The following is a 24,485-nucleotide window of genomic DNA, read 5'->3' on the forward strand; positions in this document are numbered from 1 at the left end:
TACTTGCATCAAATGGGAAGTGAAGAACTTTGGATGATTTCCTTGACATTTCTGTGAAAGTTTCCTGTTATCTGATTACTTATATGCATATGGGTTTGTAACCGAAGTACATGATCGTAAAAATTAAATATGTTAAACAACCAAAATTGTGGCTAAAAATGATTTCCATAGCAGGCAGTATTTGCATTAACCATTAATAACGTGAATCAGTTAAGTTCCTCTGGTCAAATGAAGGCTGGGCACACTTGCACTCACCCAATTAAATATCTCACAGACACTCTGTTGCCATGGCTACTGTAGGCCAACTCTCTACGAACATGTGACGGTGTGTCCCTATCCTTGCTTCACTGGAGCTGCTTCTAGCCTTCCTTAGCTATCTCAACCAATGCTCATTCTTACGGAAAAAGAAACATCGACTAGCCAATGCTGGGAGGATCCTTGAAAGGAGGTTGAGGCGTTCGGACCACCCTGTGGAGCCACAGTGCTATGGCAAAGGTTGATGATAAAGGAGGGTATAGATTCTGGGTGAGTTTGTCGAAAATCATTTGAGCCTTTTATTTAGATAGGTAGCAGTAAGTGTTAGCTGAACAAGTCTATCACCAGTTAGTCTTTTCTCAGGACGACTATTTCAACCGCCAAATAAGAAGGGAGTAATATTTGTTTCAAACCCGTATCGGAGGTATATACCAAGGTGTATAGTTACGTTTACAACGTGCGGCTTTGACTGATTTTTTTCTACCGTGGGTCGTGTGTACTTTGCCGTTTGCAAACTTTTACCATATGGCTATTATGATAAGACACCTTTTGAAAGCCTGTATACCTTTACAAAAATTGGGTTTAATGCTGGTTACAGCTTAGGCTTTGAATATCAGTTCGTAATTTTTTCTTAAAGAAGGGACAAACCAAGAACCTCACTATAATATAAACAATCTATTCTGACTTCCAAAGGTTACCGCTGTTTTAAGTAATGAGTAAGAATAGAATTAAAATATATCATAACTAATTTACTTGCAAGTTGAAATTTATCTACATTCTTCTATGAAAATAGGCACTTTCATTTAATTATTAACAATGTATATATTGTTACAGCGTTAACTCATTATTATGAAGGTTATTTAGCCTGATTTCCTACCTTAAATACTTATGAACACCAAGAGGGAGTTTAGAGCTTTTATCTGCAATAGTTCAACTGCTACTGACTTGGAAAATTATCCTTGAAGTGGTTGTTTAGTGTTCAAAAAGCCGTGACACACGGAGCTCAATATGCTGATATAGTCAACTGTCTGTGTATATAGGAGTTTAATGTTGAGCGCTTGCAAGATGCTCATAGACCCATTTATCAACTTGCTGGCAGTTTGAGATAAGTTGGGACAATTTTCACCATCGCCACTGCTTCTACCTCTATTACTACTATTGGTGCTACTGCTGCAATCTTCTTCCTACTACTAATATGACTACCACTATTACTTCAACTACTACTACTACTATTACTGCTACTACTACTACTGCTACTACTACTAACACTGCTGGTAATGCTACTAATACCATTTCTACTACTACAGCTATTAAAACTGTCAGTACCACTATTACAACTACTACCACTACTACTACTACTACTACTACTACTACTACTACTACTACTACTACTACTACTACTACTGCTACTACTACTTCAACTACTACTACTGCTACCACTACCACTACTACTATTACTAATAATACTACTACCACTACTACTAATACTACTACTAATGCTACTACTACTACTACTACTACTACTACTACTACTGCTACTACTACTACTACTACTACTACTACTACTACTACTACTACTGCTGTTGCTGCTACCACTACCACTACTGGTAAAGCTATTACTACTCCCACAACCTATTAATACTTTCAGTACAACTACTACTACTAATACTACTACCAATACTGCTACTACTACTATTTCTAGTACTGCTACTACTGCAGCCACTACTGTAACTACTGTTATCATTGCTACTAATACTGTTATTACCACCACTACTACTACTAACACTGTTGCTACTATTACTACGCCACTATCAATCAGATGATTGTGCAAATAACCCTTCTAACGTAAAGTTTTTATATTGCAGCTACACGAAATTAGCTGTTTAAAGGTAATAACTGGTACTGGATGTCAACGAACACATCATGAAAAGAGCACTTTTTATCAATAGAATAATGAATAACTGCTTAGAAATTGCTATAGAAACAAGCAAAACAAAACTTCCATGCTTAGCAGTTAAGTGTTATATAAGACTTAAGAAAATTGATGAGACTTGGGTGAAAGAGTTTAATAGTGCCAGAATGAAGGCTTATGGGTAATTTAACCATCAACCCTTGAAACCACATTCCATTATGCAATCAGACGACAAATGATGAGCAATGATAAGTTGCCACAAGTTTTTGTGGTATTTGCAAGCCCTGGCTTGAACCGTGTCAGCAGACACCTGCTCCGAGTGTCAAACCTTCTCACAAGCGACATCAGCTTTCCCTGGCGATTTCTTAAGCTTCCCGAGTCAATTATCAATTTAACTTGGTTATTGATTACTTGCCATCGACACATTCCTCACGCCACTGATTGCTCTGAGGTATTTCAGTGCGACAGTTAGGGCGGGTACAAAATGCATCACTTCTTGGCCCTTGCACTAACTGAATTCTATTGTTTGCAAAAATAATTGTTTCATGAGTAGTTCCCATTTTGTGCTCCTGGTGGCTTTTTAATTACTGGCCAAGATGCAGGATATGATGCAATTGAGGTAGAAATCGGTTTCACTGTCTGGTATAAAACTAGCTTTTTGAAGTGATACAATGGGAAATCCTGGTTGAGGGCAATAGATGTGTCAAGTTTTTTCTGAAATAATCTCTCAAGTCTTCAACGTTTGCATGCGGACGAAAGTTTTATTTTCAATGTGGCAGTCTCAAGAAGGTTTTAAGTGCTGGTGCAAAGTCTGCCTAACATACTTTTCGCAATATCATGAATTCCGTGAGCTATATCTGTACTCAACCAATATATTAATCACACCATATTATATGACACATTTTAAAACATACGTAATAAATAATAACAAAGGTGAAAGAAGGAACTTAGTTAATACTGTCCTGACAGACATGTCCTACCAAGATTACAGAGTCATAACATATTTTCCGCATTATAAGAGCGGCCTCTATCATGAATTCCGTGATCTATATCTGTAGTCAACCAATATATTAAGTACACCATATTATATGACACATTTTAAAACATACGCAATAAATAATAACAAATTGAAAGAAGGAACTTAGTTAATACTGTCCTGACAGACAGGTCCTGCTAAAAATACAGAGTTATTGCTTATGCAAAAACGTTTTTAAAGCACTCACCCAGTCTCTGCTTGCATCATGTTTGACCTTTTGACCTGCTTGCATCACGTTTGACCTTTGAAGGATTGCTCACACCTAAAATGTTATAGAAAGTGTCACTTAAACAAAACTCTTTTCAGTCTTAAACATTTTTCTGCTGCAATTTTCTAAAGCTACTCTAGAAAGGGTGACAGCATCGCTCAGTGACCTTTATAACTGAAGCTCTGCCTTGAGCGGTTGACTATGCATAAGTGTGGTTACCAAAAAACTGGTAAAGCTTTTTTGACCGATTCTAACAAACGGTTTTGAGTTCAAGTATCGGTCATGTCTATTTACTAGGCAGAGATTTAAGACCACGGACAGCTTGGTTTAATAGAGATGAATGTGAAAATTCAATTAAAATGTGATGGAAAGAGTTATTATAGCCATTGATTACTGTAGTTTTCTGCGCAATAAGCCTAAGCTTTTTATTTTGCCCCATTTCATAAGGTGCAACCTGCGTGTGGATTGAATTGTACAATTCTGCTCTGCAGATCATCTTTTACTAAAACAATAAAAAATTCTGCCAAGTATACAGCAAAGGTTTGCTGCTAGTTGCTATTTACTTGCTTAAGGAACCCCTACAAATGGTGACTCAGTGGCGGCCAATTTACACCACCTACACTTACCAACTTACACCACCTACACTTACCAACTTACACCACCTACACTTACCACCTTACACCATCTACACTTACCAACTTACACCACCTACACTTACCACCTATACTTACCAACTTACACCACCTACACTTACCAACTTACACCACCTACACTTACCAACTTACACCACATACACTTACCACCTTAAACCACCTACACTTACCAACTTACACCACCTACATTTACCAACTTACACCACCTAAACGTACCAACTTACACCACCTACACTTACCACCTTACACCACCTACACTTACCAACTTACACCACATACACTTACCACCTTAAACCACCTACACTTACCAACTTACACCACCTACATTTACCAACTTACACCACCTACACTTACCACCTTACACCACCTACACTTACCACCTTACACCACCTACACTTACCACCTTACACCACATACACTTACCACCTTAAACCAGCTACACTTACTAACTTACACCACAAACACTTACCACCTTAAAACACCTACACTTACCACTTTAAACCAGCTACACTTACCACCTAAAACCACCTACACTTACCAACTTACACCACCTACACTTACCACCTTAAACCACCTACACTTACCAACTTACACCACCTACATTTACCAACTTACACCACCTAAATATACCAACTTACACCATCTACACTTACCAACATACACTACCATACAACAGTGGATTGCAGACAATTTAAACCAGTTAAAGCCAGCCTTTCTTGTCAGACTTTCCAAGAAATCCTGCACTAATGTTTAACTATGAAATAGTTCAGCTAATTAGTTCTGTACAGAGGACAAAAAGGATGAAACCTTTGATGGTTTTGTAGAAGAAGAGTGAGTATTCTATCTAATAAAATTGAGTGAGCTCACTTTTTGCCTTATTTGTGGTTTTTTACATACGATTTAGAATGCGTCTAATACTATGGTGCCTCTTATATATAGGTTTTGTGCAGAGATAGACCAAGCACTAGAGACTGCACTGTGTGGTAAGGAAAATACACCATACTAAGAGGTGTGAACCTTCCTGAATCCTTGTGAAGTTTGTTAAATTAAATGCTGAGATGAAAGTTATTTACTACTTGGCTTTAAAGATGAGCTTACTCAAAAGTTTTATTGGATTTCAACAGAAAAAATTGATATTTTTGTATCATTTGTTATTGCTTTTGATGTCTGAGCTGATCTGACTGCCTGGATGTTTCAAAATTAAAATTTACAAAATTTGATTGCAGTTAAACTACTTCGAAGCAAAATTAGTGAGAAATGACATCATTAGTTGTTATCGTTACTTGAGTTGATATTGGCTATTGTATTTAGGCTGCAGCGTTACGTGTCTCTATTCTGTCAGTCTCTTTGCAACTATAGACGTCGTAATCACACTGTTGCTTGATCTGGGTGTTTAAACCGCAATCAAGCTCCGTCGATTTTATTCTCAAAACATCTTGGCAGTCAGATTGCCTCAAACATCAAAAACAATTGCAAAGGATAGAAAAGTGCTGACTCTTTCTGATAGAATCTTCTAAAATTTTGTGCAAGCTGATATTTAGGCTCAAGCTGAAGCCCTCACTCAAGCACATCTCTGACAGTCGCAACCATGATAAGGATGCGATGTTAATCTCTAATCTTTATTCTGATCAGCGAATGTGTCCAGCTGTATCCTCGTAGTCTAGGTGACACGGAGACGTCAGTCTAGAGCTTGTGTCAGTGTTTTGTCTGGAGGTTGGTCTTCTTTAACCTTCTTCACAAAATACAAAAACAGCATCAAAGGGTTTGTTACTGCAGATGACGTTGAGATTAGACATACTTTAAGAGCTGAGATAATACCTAACGACTCAGTTTTAAAAATCTATGTTGAGAGGAAAGACAACTTGGGTTACTAATCATCTTCGTTGCATCATTCTGTAAATAAAGGGTGTAAAAATTAAACTTTAAAAAGATCTAGGAGCAAAAACATTTGATTTCAGCAAATTTTAGCAAGATTCCTAAAGTCATGTTTTGCCAAAATCTGACTTTAACAAAATTCTTCTGATCTGTGAGCAATTCAACAAGTAAAACCTATTTAAATTCTTAAACATAATTCTGACTTTTAGCAATAATTTTTACTAAAACCTAAGCTGAAGAACCATTCACAGAAACGTCCGCAGGCAGATATATTAGATATCACTATATAAATTATAATTATTATATTAATATATATACATGTATTACCAATAATATATGCATATACTAGCTGAATGCTCAGCAGTCCACGGGTAATAAGAAAATATTGTACAAAAATTTACTTTTAATCAACAAATACAAAGTTTACAATTCTAACTTTTAAATGAAGGCATTTGTTTATTTCTGTTTACTGTGTTTATTTCTGTGTAATTTGTACTGGCTGCAGTACCTATTACAGATCTATGCTGATTGCAAATAGTTTTACTGGCCAAACAGTTTTGCAAACGTATGAGCGTACATTTTTCTTCTGGTATGGTTTCACAGATTTTTCTTTTGGTATGCCTTCAACCATAACACTAGCTGCAATGTTTAACATAAAGCCATGAAAGATTGGCATGTGTTTCAAATACGTGCCCAATTAATTCCATGATATAGGCAGTTGATCAAATACAGTTCGCATCAAATTTCACATTCTTAAAACTATCGCTATAGCTAGACAGATGGATGTACAGACGAACAAACTTTAAGATTTATATATATATATATATATTAATGCTAATATATGTATATATTATTGCTAATATATGTATATATTATTGCTAATATATGTATATATTATTGCTAATATATGTATATATTATTTGTTCTCTGTATCAGAAGATGATTTCTGTTGAACCACACTTCTTCAGTGACATCAACTTCTGCTGAGAGATTGCCAGCTTCCAATGGTATATTTTTGTCCTTTATGGGTTGCGTTTTACCGTGTCTTTGAACTTCAATCGCGACCTGCCAATAGCACGTCGGACTTTGTCAAACCTTTCCTCTGATTTGTGAATAAAAGATCTGTTTGATAAGAAAAATGATATAAACTACTATCATTAATTACATTTATTTAAAATGACCAATAGATACAGAGCTGATGGAAACTACCAAACGGTGCTGATTGCCACCACCGTTTCCAGAACATAAGTGTTTCACCGCCTGTCTAGTTGTCACATCAAAGGAAACTCTCATTGACATATCAAAGCTCTGGTTCCGGTTTACCACAAGCTAATCAGAGAAGGTCAATCTACAAGGACAAATCTTAAGTCCTTGTACATCCTGTATTCTTTATTGTTTGATCTAAGATGGCAGAGATTGCGCGCAGTGTGATACGATCAGAGCCTGTCCAAACCTCATGCTTCAAACTGTATATCTCCGCTACAAAAAGGAGGCAGTAGAGAATTTAGCTGTGCTGTTAGGAGATAACCATGTGCTTCTTACTTTTGATGAGTCATGGTATGTTTTTATGCATGATCTGTAAAAATGCCATATCTCTAAGTGAAAGGTTTGGACAGCAAAAATTATTATGGATGGTGTTCATTTCTTCAATGCATCAACCAGGCTGCCTTGCATTGTAATGGCTTATAACTTGAAGCCAGAACGAGAAATCTCATTTATAACTTGACTATAATGCAGTTTCTCACTTCTATTAGTGTGAGGTTCTATTTACACGCATCTTTATATATCAAGAACTATTTTCTCTCATGCGAACTGTGGGCTCCCAGTCTTATGAAAGACTAACGCAATTTATTACATTCAGGCAGTGATTTATCACCCAAGAATACTTATGGAATGAGTGACATATTTTATTGTTATTTGAGTTCTTCAGCTAGTCATTTGAGATCCATCTCTTTCTTAGTTGCAAAACCTTTTACCTTTTTTGCCCTTTAATCTAAGCTTTGTAATGTCAGAAAGTGCAGCAGAGCATCTGTCAGAAACAATTAAGCAACACTTTAATTGTATGGCCTTCTAATACCTGCTCTACCTGCTCCATGTTGTCATATTACTGATGAATAAGAATATCACAAGTTTAATTGGAAGTTAAATAATAATTAATTTAGTATATTTGAGTTGTTGTTTAATGATTTTGCTTTAGAATTATTGTAACTATAACAAACAACCTCTTGTCTAATATAGCTATATGCATATACTAGACGAATGCTCAGTGTTGCACAAGTAATATGAAAAGTTTTGTACAAAAAATTTACTTTTAATCAACATATACAGCATTTACCATTCTAGCTTTTAAATGAAGGTGCTTAATCTATTTCTGCGTATTGTGTTTATTTCTGTGTACTGTGTTTATGTTGTGTACAATGTTTATTTCTGTTTACTGTGTTTATTTCTGTTCACTGTGTTCGTTTCTGTTTACTGTGTTTATTTCTGTGTAATTTGTACCGGCTGTAGTGCCTACTAAAGATCTATACTGATTGCAATAATCTTGCGAGCCAATCAAAGGTTGGCTCGCAACGGTGACAGTTGCATTCTTAGTAGTTCTTTCTTCTCTTTTCAGCAAGCCTTCTTGAGTAACACAACTAGTCTGTTTAGTGGTTTTAGTGACACAATAGATCTAACTAGTACTTAGTAAGCCTCTAACTATTTCAAAGTTGCCCCTCATTGCTCCAGACTTTCAGCCTTTCAACTTTCTGTCAAGTGCGTGGTAAATTTTGGCCTAACTAGATAAAAGCTTCACCAGGTGCACAACTGAATCTCTCAATTCTGCTGCCAATGCTAATGAAGTTCTGACAAAATGCAAAGGAGTTGCCATAGAGCTGATCCCTACCCGTTGCCATAGATTTATCCAAGAATCCATCTTGATATTACAGGAGGGAGCTTTTTACTAGCTCAACCTAATAACTATAAAGCGGATTTCCAATGCCTTCCAGAAGCTCCGGCTTTGATCTGCAGCAGAGGGAAAACTCGCAAGAGCTGCATGACAAATTAACTAACATCTTGGAAAGGTCAGTAGACATGTGTCCATTTCTTTAACAGAACAATACTACAACTTTTAGAGTGTTCAGTCAATAGTCATGTGTCCATTATCTAAACATAAAGAAACTAGAGCTCTCTAGAACTTTCTGCTGACTGACCAGTCAGCAGTCATGTGCATATTACCTTACCAGAGAAATACTATAACATTCTAGACTGGTCAGTCTGTAGTCGTGTATGCATTCTCTTTCTACAACGACACAAAGTCTAAAAATCTGTGAATGTAAAAAAATGATATTAATTGTTTGACCAGTGTCACTGGTTTACTGTTTTCACCTTTCTTAAAGGTTGACTTGCAACAAAATTCACATTACAGTTAATTGGTATCATAAGATTCACCAAGTCTTACTCTGTTGTGTATTAGGTGCAAAATATGTGGAAATGTGATTATAAGCTCTTAAAAGCTAAAAAACGAACAGCTAATCGCAGCCACGCGAGACAGCCGTAGTTTGGACTCTCTTTCCAAAACAGCTCAAATGTGACGTAGTTGTGAAAGATGGTTTTTGTTTACACTTTCATGCAACCTTATTCGTCGAAATATTTTCACAAATATACTTCACGCATTCAATAAAACCATGTCTATTGTTCTCACGTGTCTATTTTATCGTCATTGTAATGCTGTCACTTTTAGCAGTGATATCTTATAACTTGCCGTAAAAATTCATTTAACTTGTTAGCCTTACCTCGAAGGAGTACATATCATTGTCTGATAATCATGACGAGCCTGTTGGTCACCTGTGATAATCGAAAAGTGCTGCAAAAATTATTTGCGAAGTATTGGGTCACATGATCAGAATACGACTTGCCGATTAGACCAGGCCGAAACAAAACGGTAAAGTAGCGAGCATCTATATTTGATACGGGGTCTTCGGTAAAACCCGAAGTGTTTGTCATAAACTAGTACTATGATAAGTTTTATATTGAGCTTTGTATTGGCCTTTCAATTTACGTGAGAGCATACGTGACAAGACAATAACCAAATTTCATGGATACGTCATCGAAATAAAGCTATTCCAATCTACAGCGGCTTTTCGTTTTTGAGCTTTTAAGAGTTTGTAATCACATTTCCACATATTTGGCACCTAAAACCCAACAGAGTAAAACATGGTGAATCTTTTGATACCAAATAACTGTAATGTGAATTTTGTCGCAAGTCAACCTTTAAGTTTGTTACATAGCAAGTAGGTCATGATAGAGCTTTCTGCAGATCAAATGAATGCTTTCAAATATGTTGTTTATCTGCTCCTGTTACCAGAGCAGGAACATTACATTATTGTGCAATGTTTCACAATGTGTAACGTAATATTGAAACAATTTGTGACACTTGACTCAACTAAGGAAAAAATTGGCGACTGTCCTAACAGTATTGAAAAGCTGTCTAGTATAGATAAGACGTATATTTCGACGGACTCTCTATTATGGATATATAGGCTACATCTATATATTATATATATAGACATATACATCTACATTTATATACTCTTTACCACTTGGCAGTTAGAGCAGTCTGTGCAGCCAAGTAGAGGGTCTCAATTAAAATGTAGATCTTTTGGTGGTTTTTGCATATCTTCCAGGACAGTTTTCAGGAGTTCAGAATTAAAAATTTACTTTTTTTTTGCAGTTTTAGCCCAATTTTCTCTGTTTTTGTAAGTTTGTTTTGCTTTGCAGATTTCTTCCAATGGTTTATATTATTTTTTATTAAAACTATAACATAATTTAGATAAAGAATGACAATTTTGAACTGGTTAAATGTTTACGCTATTTGGCAATCTTTGCTTTACAGAGTGCACAAAGCTAAAAAGCGTACACTTTGCAATAATCATAATTAATTCCCATTTACATGTAGCCTAATACACTTTACAAGACTGGTTAACCGTTTTATTGGTACCAATTATGGCCAGCTATAAATTTTGTGGTTCAAAAGCAGTTTGTTGTCACAGGCAATGACACATCAAAAATAACTTATCAGGCAGGTAAATTATATATATATAATATAATAATATACATTATTTAAATATAGTTATATATAAATAATTAATATTATATATATATAATACAAAAAAGAAGTTGAAGACCAACTATTATTTTGCTAAAGGGCTAGTCCTTGAGGATTTCATGAGCTTCAATCTTCTGCATAGAGGAGGACCCCTTGACACAGACAGAAATTATTAACGTTATGCTAATCATAATAATGGGTTAGTCATATGGAGTCTGAGTAGGAAGCCAAGATTCCTGGGTGGACTTGAGCGCTTCTGCAATATTAATCTCTCTAAGAATGGCTTTAACCAAGAAAGATGAATATCATTAATGGGTACTTGGTGATAGATTAAAGTGCACTGACAATGACTAAGGTAATGTCTATGTCTATGCAAATACCTCGTATTAGTTTCTTCAAACTTTATTTGACATCAAAAATCATATTAAAAAAGAAATGTTGTTAAAAGCATAATTTAAACAAAAAAATCTCAACAAATTTGTGTTTAGGGTTTTTTTGAATCACTCTGAGGTATTTCAACAGTGAGTTAAAAATGAAGTTAAACAAAATTTTAGCAGATTTTATCCCAAACTATCGATATTTTTTATCATTTGTGATTGTTTTCTGTTTGAGGTGATCTGACTGCCGGGATGTTTCAAAATTCAGTCGACAAAGCTTGATTGCGGTTAAAATGCAATTATGACATTTATAGCTGCACAGAAACCGACATAGTAAAAGCTTTTATGCTGCAACTTGAATGCATTAGCCAATATTAACGATAGCATTGATATCAACTAGTGATGTCATTTTAGCACATTTTTTCAGAGTGTTTTAACAGCAGTTAAGATTTAAATCTTGAAACATCCAGGCACTCAGATCACCTCAAACATCAAGAACCAATCACAAATGATAGAACAATAACACTAATTTCTGATAAGATTTACTAAAATGTTGTGTAAGTCATCAGGAAGCACAATAGCATGATTAAGTCTGTCAGTAGGTCGGTAAGGTAAGTAGTTGTCTCTCCTTGTATACTAACCATAGAAGAAAAATAAAAAAACAAAAAGTAACTTGGATAAAGCTGTATGCTTGGCAGTGGATTAGCCAATAACTTGCTAATACTGCAAAACCTCTAATTGAACGCCATGACACTCCATTATCAGCTCTTTTTGTATAGTGGAGGTCAATTAGAGGTGGTGCTTAAATAGAGGGTTGCACTCTATTTTTCAACACTTTTGTCATAGTGGTGGTCAAATAGAGGGTAGCACTGTATTTTTCAACACTTTTGTCATAGTGGTGGTCAAATAGAAAGGGCGGTCAAATAGAGGTGGCGTTCAAATAAAGGTGGCCTTCCATTAGAGGTTTTACGGTATATGCATTTCAGCTACTCTTTGACTTGCAATGATCAATAGCGTTGGTTGGTTGATGAAATAAGTTACACATTTTACCCAAGGTGTCTGTAGTTTCATCTTTATTTTTTTTCTACGAAAGGGGAAAAAGAAATAGGGCTTCATTTAATTAGGTAGTTGTCACAAAAGAGAAATAAATCTATATTATTATTTGTATTTGTTGCTACAAATTAATTCTATTGTAAAGCTTTCCATAAATTGCTACACTAGATTTTTAAGTGATTTCTGTACTTTTGAACTTGTTGATATAAAATCTTTATTTTTTCATGAAACAAACTGGAACTTTTGAATAAGCTACAATGAACATAAAATCTTTGCAAAGTTACTTTTTCAAGTTTTTGCTTAACCAAACTACATATTGATTTGATAAAATGATGCAACTTTTTATCATTTTGCATCTTTCTACACAAACCAATTAGTTACCAAGTTCAGGCAGCATGGTTTACCACTTTGCTTATAACAGCTCTAATAAAAATAATAGTAATAATAATAATAATCTTATAACAGCTCTAAATAAATTCTTTTAATTCAAAAAGTCTGATAGAAGTTTGCACAAAGATGGAACTGTAGCAGTTGTTGAAAAACAACTCGTAAAACCTGTTGCACTTTTCTGAAAAAGTTTAACAATACAAAGTATTATATTAGAATACATTAGTACAAGGAAAGTGATCGTAGTTCTGACATGAGTGGTGTCAATCTTCCCCTTTTTTGCTGTCTTTAAAGTACATTTTTGATTTGTAAATATATAGTAATGTTATTCAAAAACTAAATATGAACAATTTAATTAAAAACAACTAATGAGATAGTTTCTGATCTGCCAAATACAAAAAGTTGTTTAACATGATTGGTCAATTAACTTGTTAGCAAATAAATATACCTGATTATTAGCAATATACATACATTTTGCTTTTAATGTACTTTCAGTTTCAATGTACTTTATTAGAAGAATGTTGTGTCTCACAGCATAAAATCATCATTTTAGGACATTTATGTTACTTCGGTAAGTCGGCAAGTAGTAATTTATTAAACAATTTCTGATTGGCACAACAACCGTGCTTTGTCGACAACTTCAATGCATCTGTTCATAGCTGAACAAACAGCCATACCGTTCCAACTGCTGTTCATCATACTGACACCACAATATTATTTTGTCATTTTCAGCTACAAATCTATACAAACAAAGAAACTGGTTCATTATATTTTAATTAATACCGTTTTTTAAATATTGTTGCTTTTGTTAGGTTCGAAGAGACTCATCAGGCTATTAAAGAGAATGTCCGCATGCTTGAAAATGTATCAGACTCAACAACAGCCATTGGTTCTTCAGCGGCGACAGGAAGTGACACAATAGACTCATCTCTTTCGTATCCTTATTCTTTTGGTAAACACAGCAGATCCGCATCTAACCACCGTAAGTCACGATCCTTTGTTCAAGCATTATTTGTTGTTCTGAAAAAGTAGCTAATCACTGGTGATCTGGTGATTTCCTCAACGCTTTATCTTTAATATAACTGGGTACAACAACTCGCTGAATGAATCTGTAATTACCACTATATATGTATCACTCTATTGGCAATAATTTAATTTCTAATATAAATGTTTTTCAAAATATGCCATACAACTATAACACAAAAAGAAGAAAGGGCAACAGCAACTAAAATTTAATAAATAGCAAATAGCGTTTCAAATACCTTTCTTTGCAACAAGAATGGATATTAGGTTGGATATTGTTAAAGCCACTGGCAATGATATTTTTAAATTAGCCTACGTGTAATTGTTCGTGGTTGTATGCAATTTGTTCATATCACATAAGTTGAAATAAGTTGAGAACCTGTAATTGCCATGTAAAACACGAGGACACAAATCAGGAAAAATCTTGAAAATACTACTCATATGCTGGTCGCTCCGTGTGCCTATAATGAATATCTATATAATTATTGGGTGATGCAGTAAGGTGGTCGAGTGGTGATGTTGGTAGGGTGTCTGGCTGCCAAACTAAATATGTGAGTTTGATTTGCGTGTGATGGTTCCCAACCTTTAAGTGTAGTTTTGGACAGGTGGACAAACAGACTTGAATCTTATTATAGTAAAGACTGGCAACTTGAGAGACTAATATACTAAGTTTCCATATACAGCTTATATATATGTGTGACGTGTGCAACATGACACGAAATTGATATGACACAAGTTTGACAAAACACAAATGTGATAAAACACAAGTGTGACGCGACACAAGTGCGACACAACACAAGTGCGATGTAACACAAGTGTGACAAAACACAAGTGTGGCATGACACAAGTGTGACATGACACAAGTGGGACATGACACAAGTTCGATGTACATGTAACACAAGTGTGACACAACACAAGTGTGACACAACACAAGTGTGACGCGACACAAGTGCGACACAACACAAGTGCGATGTAACACAAGTGTGACTTTGTTAGTCGCTAAAGCTATTTCTATGGTACAAAAATGGTGACAGGCACTGGTGTTCCTCTTCCAGCGACAATAAATTATGCCAGAATGAAAGTGACAAAGATTTGAAAAACGCATTGCATTGCTGTTTTGAAGATGGCATTGGAAACACTTGGAAATTTTATGGAATAAAAAGACCTCATGCTAACTGATTCAAATGCACTTCATTTGAATCTGGTTTGTGTGAGCCCAGTCTAATAAATATGGTGATTATTGCATACCTGACTTCAGCTCTCTGAATACCCGCTGAGATTTAGTCATACTTATAAGTGGTACTTATGTTTCCTTGTTGATAGGCTTGCCTAAGCCTTCCCAGAATTTGGCGCTGCATTCTTGAAACAGAAACCACTAGTTTGAATAATATTTAGTCTTATATATGTTACTGTTATGCATTATCGAACACGCAGAATTTGTCAATGTGTATCATAGTACGTAGCTGAAGGCATCCTAGTTAAGGATAAACTTACCCAAAAATTTAGTAAATTTTATCCGTAAGCAGTGATAATTTTCTCCCATGTGTGATTTTTTTTCATGCTTGAAGTGATCTGACTGCCAGGATGTTTCAAGACTCAAATCGATAAAACACGATTGCGGTTAAAACACTCAGACAAAACATACATGCTGAAGTGATGTCACTAGTTGCTCGGCTGCTTGTCTCACTGGATATGAATATTGTTTGATGACTTCAAACTGCAGCGTTACGTGTTTTTAATCTGTCGGTCTCTTTGCAACTATCCTTCTGTTTTGCGTGACGTCACTCTATTGTTGTCTGCCATCTTTATGGACCCATTTTATCGTTAAGAACACAAAGCTTCTGCAATTAATTATTGCAAACAATGCTTTTGTTTGCAAATTTTTTATTTTGTTATCAAAGCAACACCGAAAATCACTAATTATCAAGAAAATGACGATCGTTTTCTACAAATATGGCGGCATTTTCGTGGACGAGCGCATGTGCAAACAGGGTGATGAAGTCAAAAAGAATGAATAGGTGTAATAGCTACACTCGTTTGAATCCGAGTGTTTAACCCTGACCAGATTTTGTCAATTTTAATCTTGAAACATTCTGGAAGTCAGATCACTTCAAACATCAAAAACAACCGCAAATGATAGAAAAATATCGATGATTTTGGATAAAATTCGCTAAAACTGTGAAAGATAATCTTTAATAGTTGAAAGCAACTTGCTGCTTCAGGTAACAGTAAAGAAAAAATATTTCTCGTAGTCACAATTCTATCAATGAAAGCTTATTTCTGCAGGTCTCTCTGGTATGGATGCATCTGCCAACACCAACTATGGCCTTAGGACCATCTCGTCAGTAGACTCAGGAGTGATGCTTACTCTGACTTCGTGTTCCGAGACTGGCACCCAGTCTAGGTCTCGTTCCTATGGCTCATGGGCTGGAGGAGCAAGTGAGAGTCTTAGAGAACTATGTATATAGGCTGACATACTAGCTGACCTACTAGCTTACCTATTAGCTGACCTGCTAGCTGATCTATTAGCTGATCTACTAGCTGACCTACTAGCTGACCTACTAGCTGACCTATTAGCTGACCTACTAGCTGACCTACTAGCTGACCTACTGGCTGATCTACTAGCAGACCTACTAGCTCACCTACTAGCTGATCTACCAGCTGATCTACTAGCTGACTTACTAGCTGACCTACTAGCTGACCTACTAGCTGACCTACTAGCTGACCTACTAGCTGACCTGCTAGCTGGCCTATTAGCTGATCTACTAGCTGACCTACTAGCTGACCTACTAGCTGACCTACTAGCTGGCCTATTAGCTGATCTACTAGCTGACCTACTAGCTGATCTACTAGCTGATCTACTAGCTGACCTACTAGCTGACCTACTAGCTGATCTACTAGCTGACCTACTAGCTGATTTACTAGCTGACCTATTAGCTGACCTACTAGCTGATCTACTAGCTGACCTACTAGCTCACCTACTAGCTGATCTACTAGCTGATCTACTAGCTGACCTACTAGCTGACCTACTAGCTGACCTACTAGCTGACCTACTAGCTGACCAACTAGCTGACCTATTAGCTGGCCTATTAGCTGATCTACTAGCTGACCTACTAGCTGACCTACTAGCTGATCTAATAGCTGACCTACTAGCTGAGCTACTAGCTGATCTACTAGATGACCTACAAACTGATCTACTAGCTGACCTACTAGCTGACCTACTGTGGATGTATTGATTGGAGGCAGTGAAAAAGGCGAAAGAACTGATTAGTGCATTAGAAATACACAAATGAACAACACTTTGTCCTTTGGATTATAAATTCCATCTGTCGGTGTTGGCAGTTCCTTTTTTGGTATGACCACAATTGAAAGAGCCGCAAGCTTTCGGTTTCTTAGGAAAATAGTTAACATAAAAATTAGGTTTTTCTCACAATAGAAAACAAACTGAGGCTTTTAAAAGCAAAATGTTTAATAATAACTCTATGTAGAAATACCTCTATGTATAAATAATTATATGTAGAAATAAATTTATGTAGAAATAACTCTATGTAGAACTAACTTTATTTTTTTCATGTCACTCATTTAAAGTTGATAGTAGCTTGTGCCTTTTAAAATTGTCCTAAATTAAACCACATTAATTAGCCACATTAAATATTTTTAGTTTCGTAGTATGCGTAACTTTATATTGGCACAGGTGATCATCCAAAAATGATGTTTTCGTTACATCTTAAAGCAAAAATTACAAAGACAGAAATCATGAATTATTAGGTGAGTTGAACAAAAGTGTTTTAGAAGTTAGCAATCTATTAATATTGCAGGGGAGTCAAGATAGTGAGTTGAAAGTTTGTAGTAACAGAAAGTTCGTAAACTGAAACGTGCGATGACGGATCTAGTATGTTGGTGCCATAGAATAGCTAACGGTGTTTGTCATATGCATTGAAAGATAAACACAAATGTTCTGGGCAGAGTTTACACAAAACTTTGAAGCTTGTAACACAAATGCAGAATAGACAAGTCTAGGATAAGGCGGTATGTTCAAAGATTTTGTGATGTGATCGGTGGAAGCTTGATAAGTTGGAACATGTAATCGGTAGTACACAAGTTTTGGAATAGATATCTGTGAAAATCTGTACTGGCGATCTGTACTTGTTATCTGTTGTGGTGATCTGGGTTACATACTAACAATACTCAAGTGACATCAGGTAATGATCTTTCAGTGTCAAAGGAACTATATGAACACTCCAGTATTGAGTAGACAAAGTTGTGAAAATTTTTATGTTCATTTAATGTTGGGAAGGACGATTTGGAAAATTTTTTTGGTCATGAAATCTTTTAGCCAGGGGTTATAGCTTTCTTTTTTTCAGACTTTTGTTCTTTAACAAAAATCCGTTGAAAAACTTTTATAGTAGATACCGTACCCAGTGTTCTTTTTCTGAACTGTTTTCAACATTAAAACTCTATACGTACTTTTCAAAAAATTAGCGTAAGTGATGACATTGATAACTTCAGTGTGTGTCATATTGCTCAAACTTATACAATAAAAAGGTGATTTTATTTGCTGCAGAAAAATTAGCAGATGGAAAAGCTGCTGCATTTCACATAAAGCTTCATCAAATGATGGAGGTGCAGATGTTTTATTGATCTTGTCCATTATTCTAATCTTGACTGAAAGAACTTAAATCATTTTTACATAGAAAATAGGTCAAACAGTGTTTGAACTTTTAACCCCCTTAATTACGTATAATTGCTTTACCAATGAACTATTTTGATAAATCTTTGCTGAGAAAATAACCTTAAAAAGCGAAATTATCAATAAAAAACTTGTGACGAGCCCAGATTTAACATTGTGCACATATGTGGTTGCGAGCGGGTTACTTTATGTAATTGGTCATAAACCTGCGGTTAAAAAATGAGCTAATCTTTCAGTAAGATGACTGTCTGTCTGGATTAATTATTACACAACCCAAAAGCCTAACATTTGCTAGCAGAGATCTTATACGTTTCGTTATCGTACTTTAAACGTTTGTTTGTTTCAGAGGCTAAGTTTGGTGAGCCTTTCTTTTTGTAAAAAAAACTTTCTGTTTCTTGTTCTGTTCATTGGACTACAAACAGAATGAATGAACGGTTAATATGATGCACTTTCTACTCAACTATATACTGTAAAACCTCTAATTGAACGCCATGACACTCTCATGCCATCACACTGGAAGTGGCATTCAAATAAAGGTGGAGTTCAATCAGGGGTTTTACAGTATGTACAGTTTTCAGATAGTAACAGCTACATTATGATCTTCTGTATATTGACATATATTGTACATGATTTTGGGGTTTTCTGTACATTGTTAGATATATAGGTATAGTTCACAGATGGTATCAGCTATCCTGTGATTTTCTGTACACTGTGATGCACCTGCTTATGTACAGTTCAAAGATAGGAATGGCTTTATTCTGAGCTGTTCTACATTCCTTATGTATATACATTTAGTTCACAGATATGACTAGCTACTTGTATTTTGTTATCTCCTGCATGTTGTTATATAAATGCACTACTTACAGTCAAGAATAATAATGTTGTGGTCATATAATTGTACGGTTTACAGAGAATAATGGCTATATCATGATCACCTGTACATTCTCATATAAATGTACAGTTTACAATAGGATAGCTATGCTGTGATCTCCAGTACATCCCCACATGAATATGCAGTTTAGCGATAGTAAAGCCAACTCTGCGATTTATGGCATATATCTGTATGAACGTATAGTTTGCAGGTAGAAATAACTATGATGTTATCTGCCCCACATTACAACATAAAAAAGTATATATATAAAATTTATATACAATATATTATAATAAATTATATATAACTTATATATTTATATTTATAATTTAATATATAGTTTATATACATATAAACTATATACATAAATATGTTTACATTTCCACAGAAAAATATATTTATATAAATTATATATAATTTATATATATAAATTATATATATAAATTAATAATATATATATTTATATTATGTATATTTTCTAAATATAAATATATAATATAAACTTATATATATATTTATATTTAGAAAATAGAAATGTTCGTACAATGATCTGCTGTAGCTGATTTCCCTGCATAAGCGTCTCGCAGACTCGTCTTATCTGAATCTAAATTTAATCAGATTTTTCATTGCAAAGATATTCTATTGTCACATTGATTCTTTGTATTATTTGACCTAACACCACTTAAGTCGGTAAAGCTAATATCCTAATAAAGTTTTAGATAACTAATAGCTCTAAAACGAACGACTCTTCCTGCACTACTGATAGACATAGAGATCACACTACTAGTAGGCAAAAATAATCAATCTAAAACAGCGTAAAAGAAGACTACAACATTATTACGTTTTCACGGTCTAATTCCCCTTCTCCAAGATTTGCCACTTTTTAAAAACTTTAAATAAAAGACATAAACCTTTTATAATAAAACAGTTTGTTTACTGACGCAAAATAGTAAAAATCAATTTTTTGGCAAATAATGAAAACCCTAACTTGATACCCAATATGGCACTCAGGAGATTAGCTTAATAATAGAACTCGACATCTATGTATTTCTCAAAGTTGGTTGTAGGTGTATTTCTGTATTAGAGGTTTTGTTGGTCCATCTATAGCTATTATTTTAGCATCGCGCCCACACATTAAAATGCCTCTGTCTATATATAAATTTCTTAAAGTTGTCGTGCCTGTCCGTATGTATGTCGCTCCGGCTATAGCTATAGCGCATGCTGATTATTTTACTAATGCAACTACACATTACGGTGCCCCTGTTAAGAAATGTTTTTGTAAGGTTCGATTACTATATCTGGGGTCAAGGCCATTTTTTCTCATGCCGACAAGTATACTGTATTCATGAGAAATGTCTTGACATTCTCTCTTTTTCGGTCAGACAAGGTACAATATCTCCTTTTTGGAGAGATTCCAGTATCCCATTCTCATCTCCCAGTATGGAAAGATAATACAGTAGTATTGTTGAATTCAAATTTTTGATGGATATACTCTGGTGGAGCCGTAACTTTTAAACACCCACTTCTATGCAACAATTGTTATTAATTCAACATATTCAGGGTTTTTATTTGGTTTTCTCAGTTCATAATAATTGTGTCATTACCGAATCATCTCATATTTTAATCGTAGCCAAACAGACTCAATTTAGCTAATACTTGCTATTATTTCACATTTACATCCAAACCTTTTTATAGTCGTTTTATTTATTTAATTTATTTGACCTGTATAAAACATTTATCGTGTGATATGAAGTTTAAAAGCAGTTTGACAAAATTTGAAAACCTTTACAGTTGATTTTAGGTGGAATGGTAAATTTTGTTATATGTTCAATACAAATCTATTTTCTGTTCGAAGACTTTTTTATTACCCGGGCAATGCCGGGTTGTACAGCTAGTTTTTATATAATTTAAATCCGCTGCCAACAACTACCTATAAATCATATTTGTAGATATACTTTTAGGCAACAGTGGTTGTCTATTAATACCATATCATTTTGCCATTATGGCAAAAGGAGTGAGCAAAGAAGGTGCAGGCATGCAGATGTAGATACAGAGGCTATAGGCTATTAAGAAGTCAAAACCTCTGGGTGATAATGAAAATAATTGCGTTAGCTTATTTTACCACAAGCAGGGGCACAGTCACGCTCCTTTAGTATCTCAAGATCAAATGAAGAAAAACTGTCATGAAATCATGAGGAATTTTAATCCTGTCATCTTAGTAGATCATCTGTTTATCTTGCCCAGTAGATCTCAGTACCTCTCTCGTTTATCATGATTATAATTATTATTATTACGGCGATTAAGTGATGAGAGCTTCTTGTCCACAGCCTGGAGTTTGCACAAGTTTTGCCAAACAGAATGTGTGAATGATGAATAAGCTCTAAAACTGTGCCAATTAGTGACAAACTGTAAAAGTGTAGGCGTTGCCCAGGTGCCTCCAAAAGTCTTATTGTATGTTAGAATTTATGTTTTTTTTAGGTCCGGGTTTTTTGACTCCAGGCGTTGAGGAAGGAGACATGATTCAACAGAGTGGCACGAGAGAGCAGCAACAGAGAGATGATAAGGCTTGTAGCATGGATGCTCATAGAAGGTAGATTTCAGTAATAGGTAGTCATCCATAGTAAACAGAAAGTTACAAATGAGTGCTTTACTAGGTTCCCTGAAAGGTGCACCAATAAATGCATAGCTGGTTGATGAATTTTTAAAAGATTTTAAAAATATAATTGTTCTAGAAAAGCCATGTGAATATTATGAAGGTATCATTGTTATTATCTATATGATTACTACTTGAATTTCCACTGTTGCACTGGTATAAAAAACAGCTTATAAACATTTGCAGGTAATGTAGTGGCCAAGGGCTAATTTGAGTAAGCTCGTATCATACTGCTAAACTTACTAATAAGAACCATGAGATCAAGGTTTAGTGATGTTGAGCATAGCACAAAGTTGTGCAATGCTACTAAACCCAACTAAACTTTGGTATTTTAACCCATATAATGATTCTTATCTCCAAATGAATCTGGTAAATCTTGTGTAGGTTAGTGTGTAAGCTTGTTGCTTCGTGAACAGGAGGTTCTGAGATCAGATCTTTGGTGATACAGATTTTCCATTGCTAGATTTTAACCGCTATAATTGGACAGACATCAAACGGCAATAAAAAACTTTGAGATTTATATATACATGTACATATAGATTAGCGAAATGCCCGGCATTGCACAAGTATTAAAAATTAGCTTATAAGCAGTGATAACAGTGCCACACTTCTAAACCCAAATTATTAACAACGCCACTTGCCATTAGCCCGGCACATTGCCATTGGCTAATTTAAGTTAGTTATTACTAATACATGGAATGTATTTGCGCCATAACAGAAAGCGGTAGCAGATTTTCACCCATATAATGACATCTATCACTCGGACGACATAAGGACATGTGTTGCCCAATGATTTCATCAATATCGAAATGGATCAGCATATCATGTGGGGAACGAAAGGTTCCGAGATCAAATATTCTGTGATACAGAATCTTCATTCCAAGAATCTAATAGCTATAGCTGGACATACCAAAGGACAGACACACCAACTTTGACATTTATATATATGGATGACTCCAGCATTTATGTTCACCATGAGAGACCATAATTTATAAAAATTATTTGCACAATCATTCTTAGATATGCAAAGATGGTCGGGTGGTGCAGATATTAGTGTGATTGGCTGAAAATCTGTATATCTTGGTTTGATATCCGAGCAGTGAAGATTAATTTTCCAACACTCTTAGCGTGGCTTAGGACAGCTGGATGAACATGGCGCTTATTATAGTAAATATTAATTTTACATTGTTATTGAGGCACTTTACTGGTTTTGGTTGGATGTAACAATGCTATCCATTCAAAATCACTGAATCTTGTTGGACAAAACCTTTTTTTAAAATATTTTTAGATTTTGAAGAATTTTAAGGAACGAACATAAGCAAAAGTTTAACACCTTTAACAAACATTTAAGAACAGTTTGTTAAATGTTTTCTAGTGTCTTCTAGTCAATGTGGAGTTCGGCCATCCAGTCATTCTGAAAATATATAGCTTTAGGCGCACCCATCACTATTGTATTGCAGCTCTTGTGTTCCACATTCTATTGACAACTTCAATCACTAAGTTTTGTTACTTCCTCATCTTTTAATAATCTTAGTGTGCCATCAACGTTTGCTGACATCTTCATACTCCTTAGCATGCTGTGATGATGCTTGACAGCACCTTCCTCACTGTACTCTCACTCTCTGCTAAGTATTAGCATCTCTCTCCACACCTTATCTAATAGTTTCTCATCAGCACCCAATACTTTCTTTATTGGTTTCTTCATCTTGGATGCTCTTTTATCCATGCCCCTCCCCCCTACAACCACTGGGGTGATTATTTCCATCTTGAAGCTTGACCTTCACTCACAAGTTTTGTAAGCTAGGTACTGGTATCTTTGCTGTATGTCCATGATCCTCTCTTCTGTGTTTTAGTCATTGGGTTGCGCCGTATCTATTATCTGGGTCAGCTTCTGGTTCTTGTCACACCTGGGCATGTGGTTGCCTCCTTTCTCATCCGGTATTTAATGTCCCAACACAACTCTGTTCCTTCATTTTCCAACATCGTGCTTTTCTACTCTCAACTCGTACCAGCATTAGTAATGACTCAGCAAATTTTTTTCTTTGGCTAAGACAGTCATAATAAGTTTTAGCACATCATTGTGTCTTCTTGCCACATACTCCTTTCTTCCAAATAGCTGGAACTCTTGTGTTAAATAGATCACTCCATCCAAGTTTTTGTTGCAGATTCTACAAGTTTCTTATAACTATTCACATTTTTGTTTGTTTGTTTGTTTTATTTCATCAAAAAATATGAAAACAGAAAAAAAAGAAAAAGAAAAGAAATAATGATGAGGCCCACACTGCGCAGTAGCATTGCTAGTTAAGGCGCTGGGCCACAAGTTAACAGCAAGCAGCCAGAAACTATTTAGTCACCGCTCAACAGGTACAGCTTGAGGGCACGTCTAAAAGTGGGCCCACTCACAAC

The 24,485-nt window shown here is 35.3% G+C and overlaps 1 protein-coding gene across 1 annotated transcript in view; it reads left to right on the plus strand.

The window, feature by feature from the left end:
* Positions 1-406: 406 nt before the first annotated feature.
* Positions 407-24,485, plus strand: part of LOC137398528 (serine-rich adhesin for platelets-like) — a 53,911-nt gene continuing 29,832 nt past the window's right edge. Inside the window, exons 1-5 of the mRNA XM_068084646.1 lie at positions 407-525; positions 8,867-9,001; positions 13,655-13,824; positions 16,152-16,304; positions 21,905-22,016. Coding sequence (XP_067940747.1) covers positions 8,916-9,001; positions 13,655-13,824; positions 16,152-16,304; positions 21,905-22,016 — 521 coding nt within the window. The 5' untranslated portion in view covers positions 407-525; positions 8,867-8,915. The remainder of the gene's footprint in view (positions 526-8,866; positions 9,002-13,654; positions 13,825-16,151; positions 16,305-21,904; positions 22,017-24,485) is intronic.

The sequence above is a fragment of the Watersipora subatra genome, chromosome 6 (genome assembly GCF_963576615.1).
Source record: "Watersipora subatra chromosome 6, tzWatSuba1.1, whole genome shotgun sequence".
NCBI lineage: Eukaryota > Metazoa > Bryozoa > Gymnolaemata > Cheilostomatida > Watersiporidae > Watersipora > Watersipora subatra.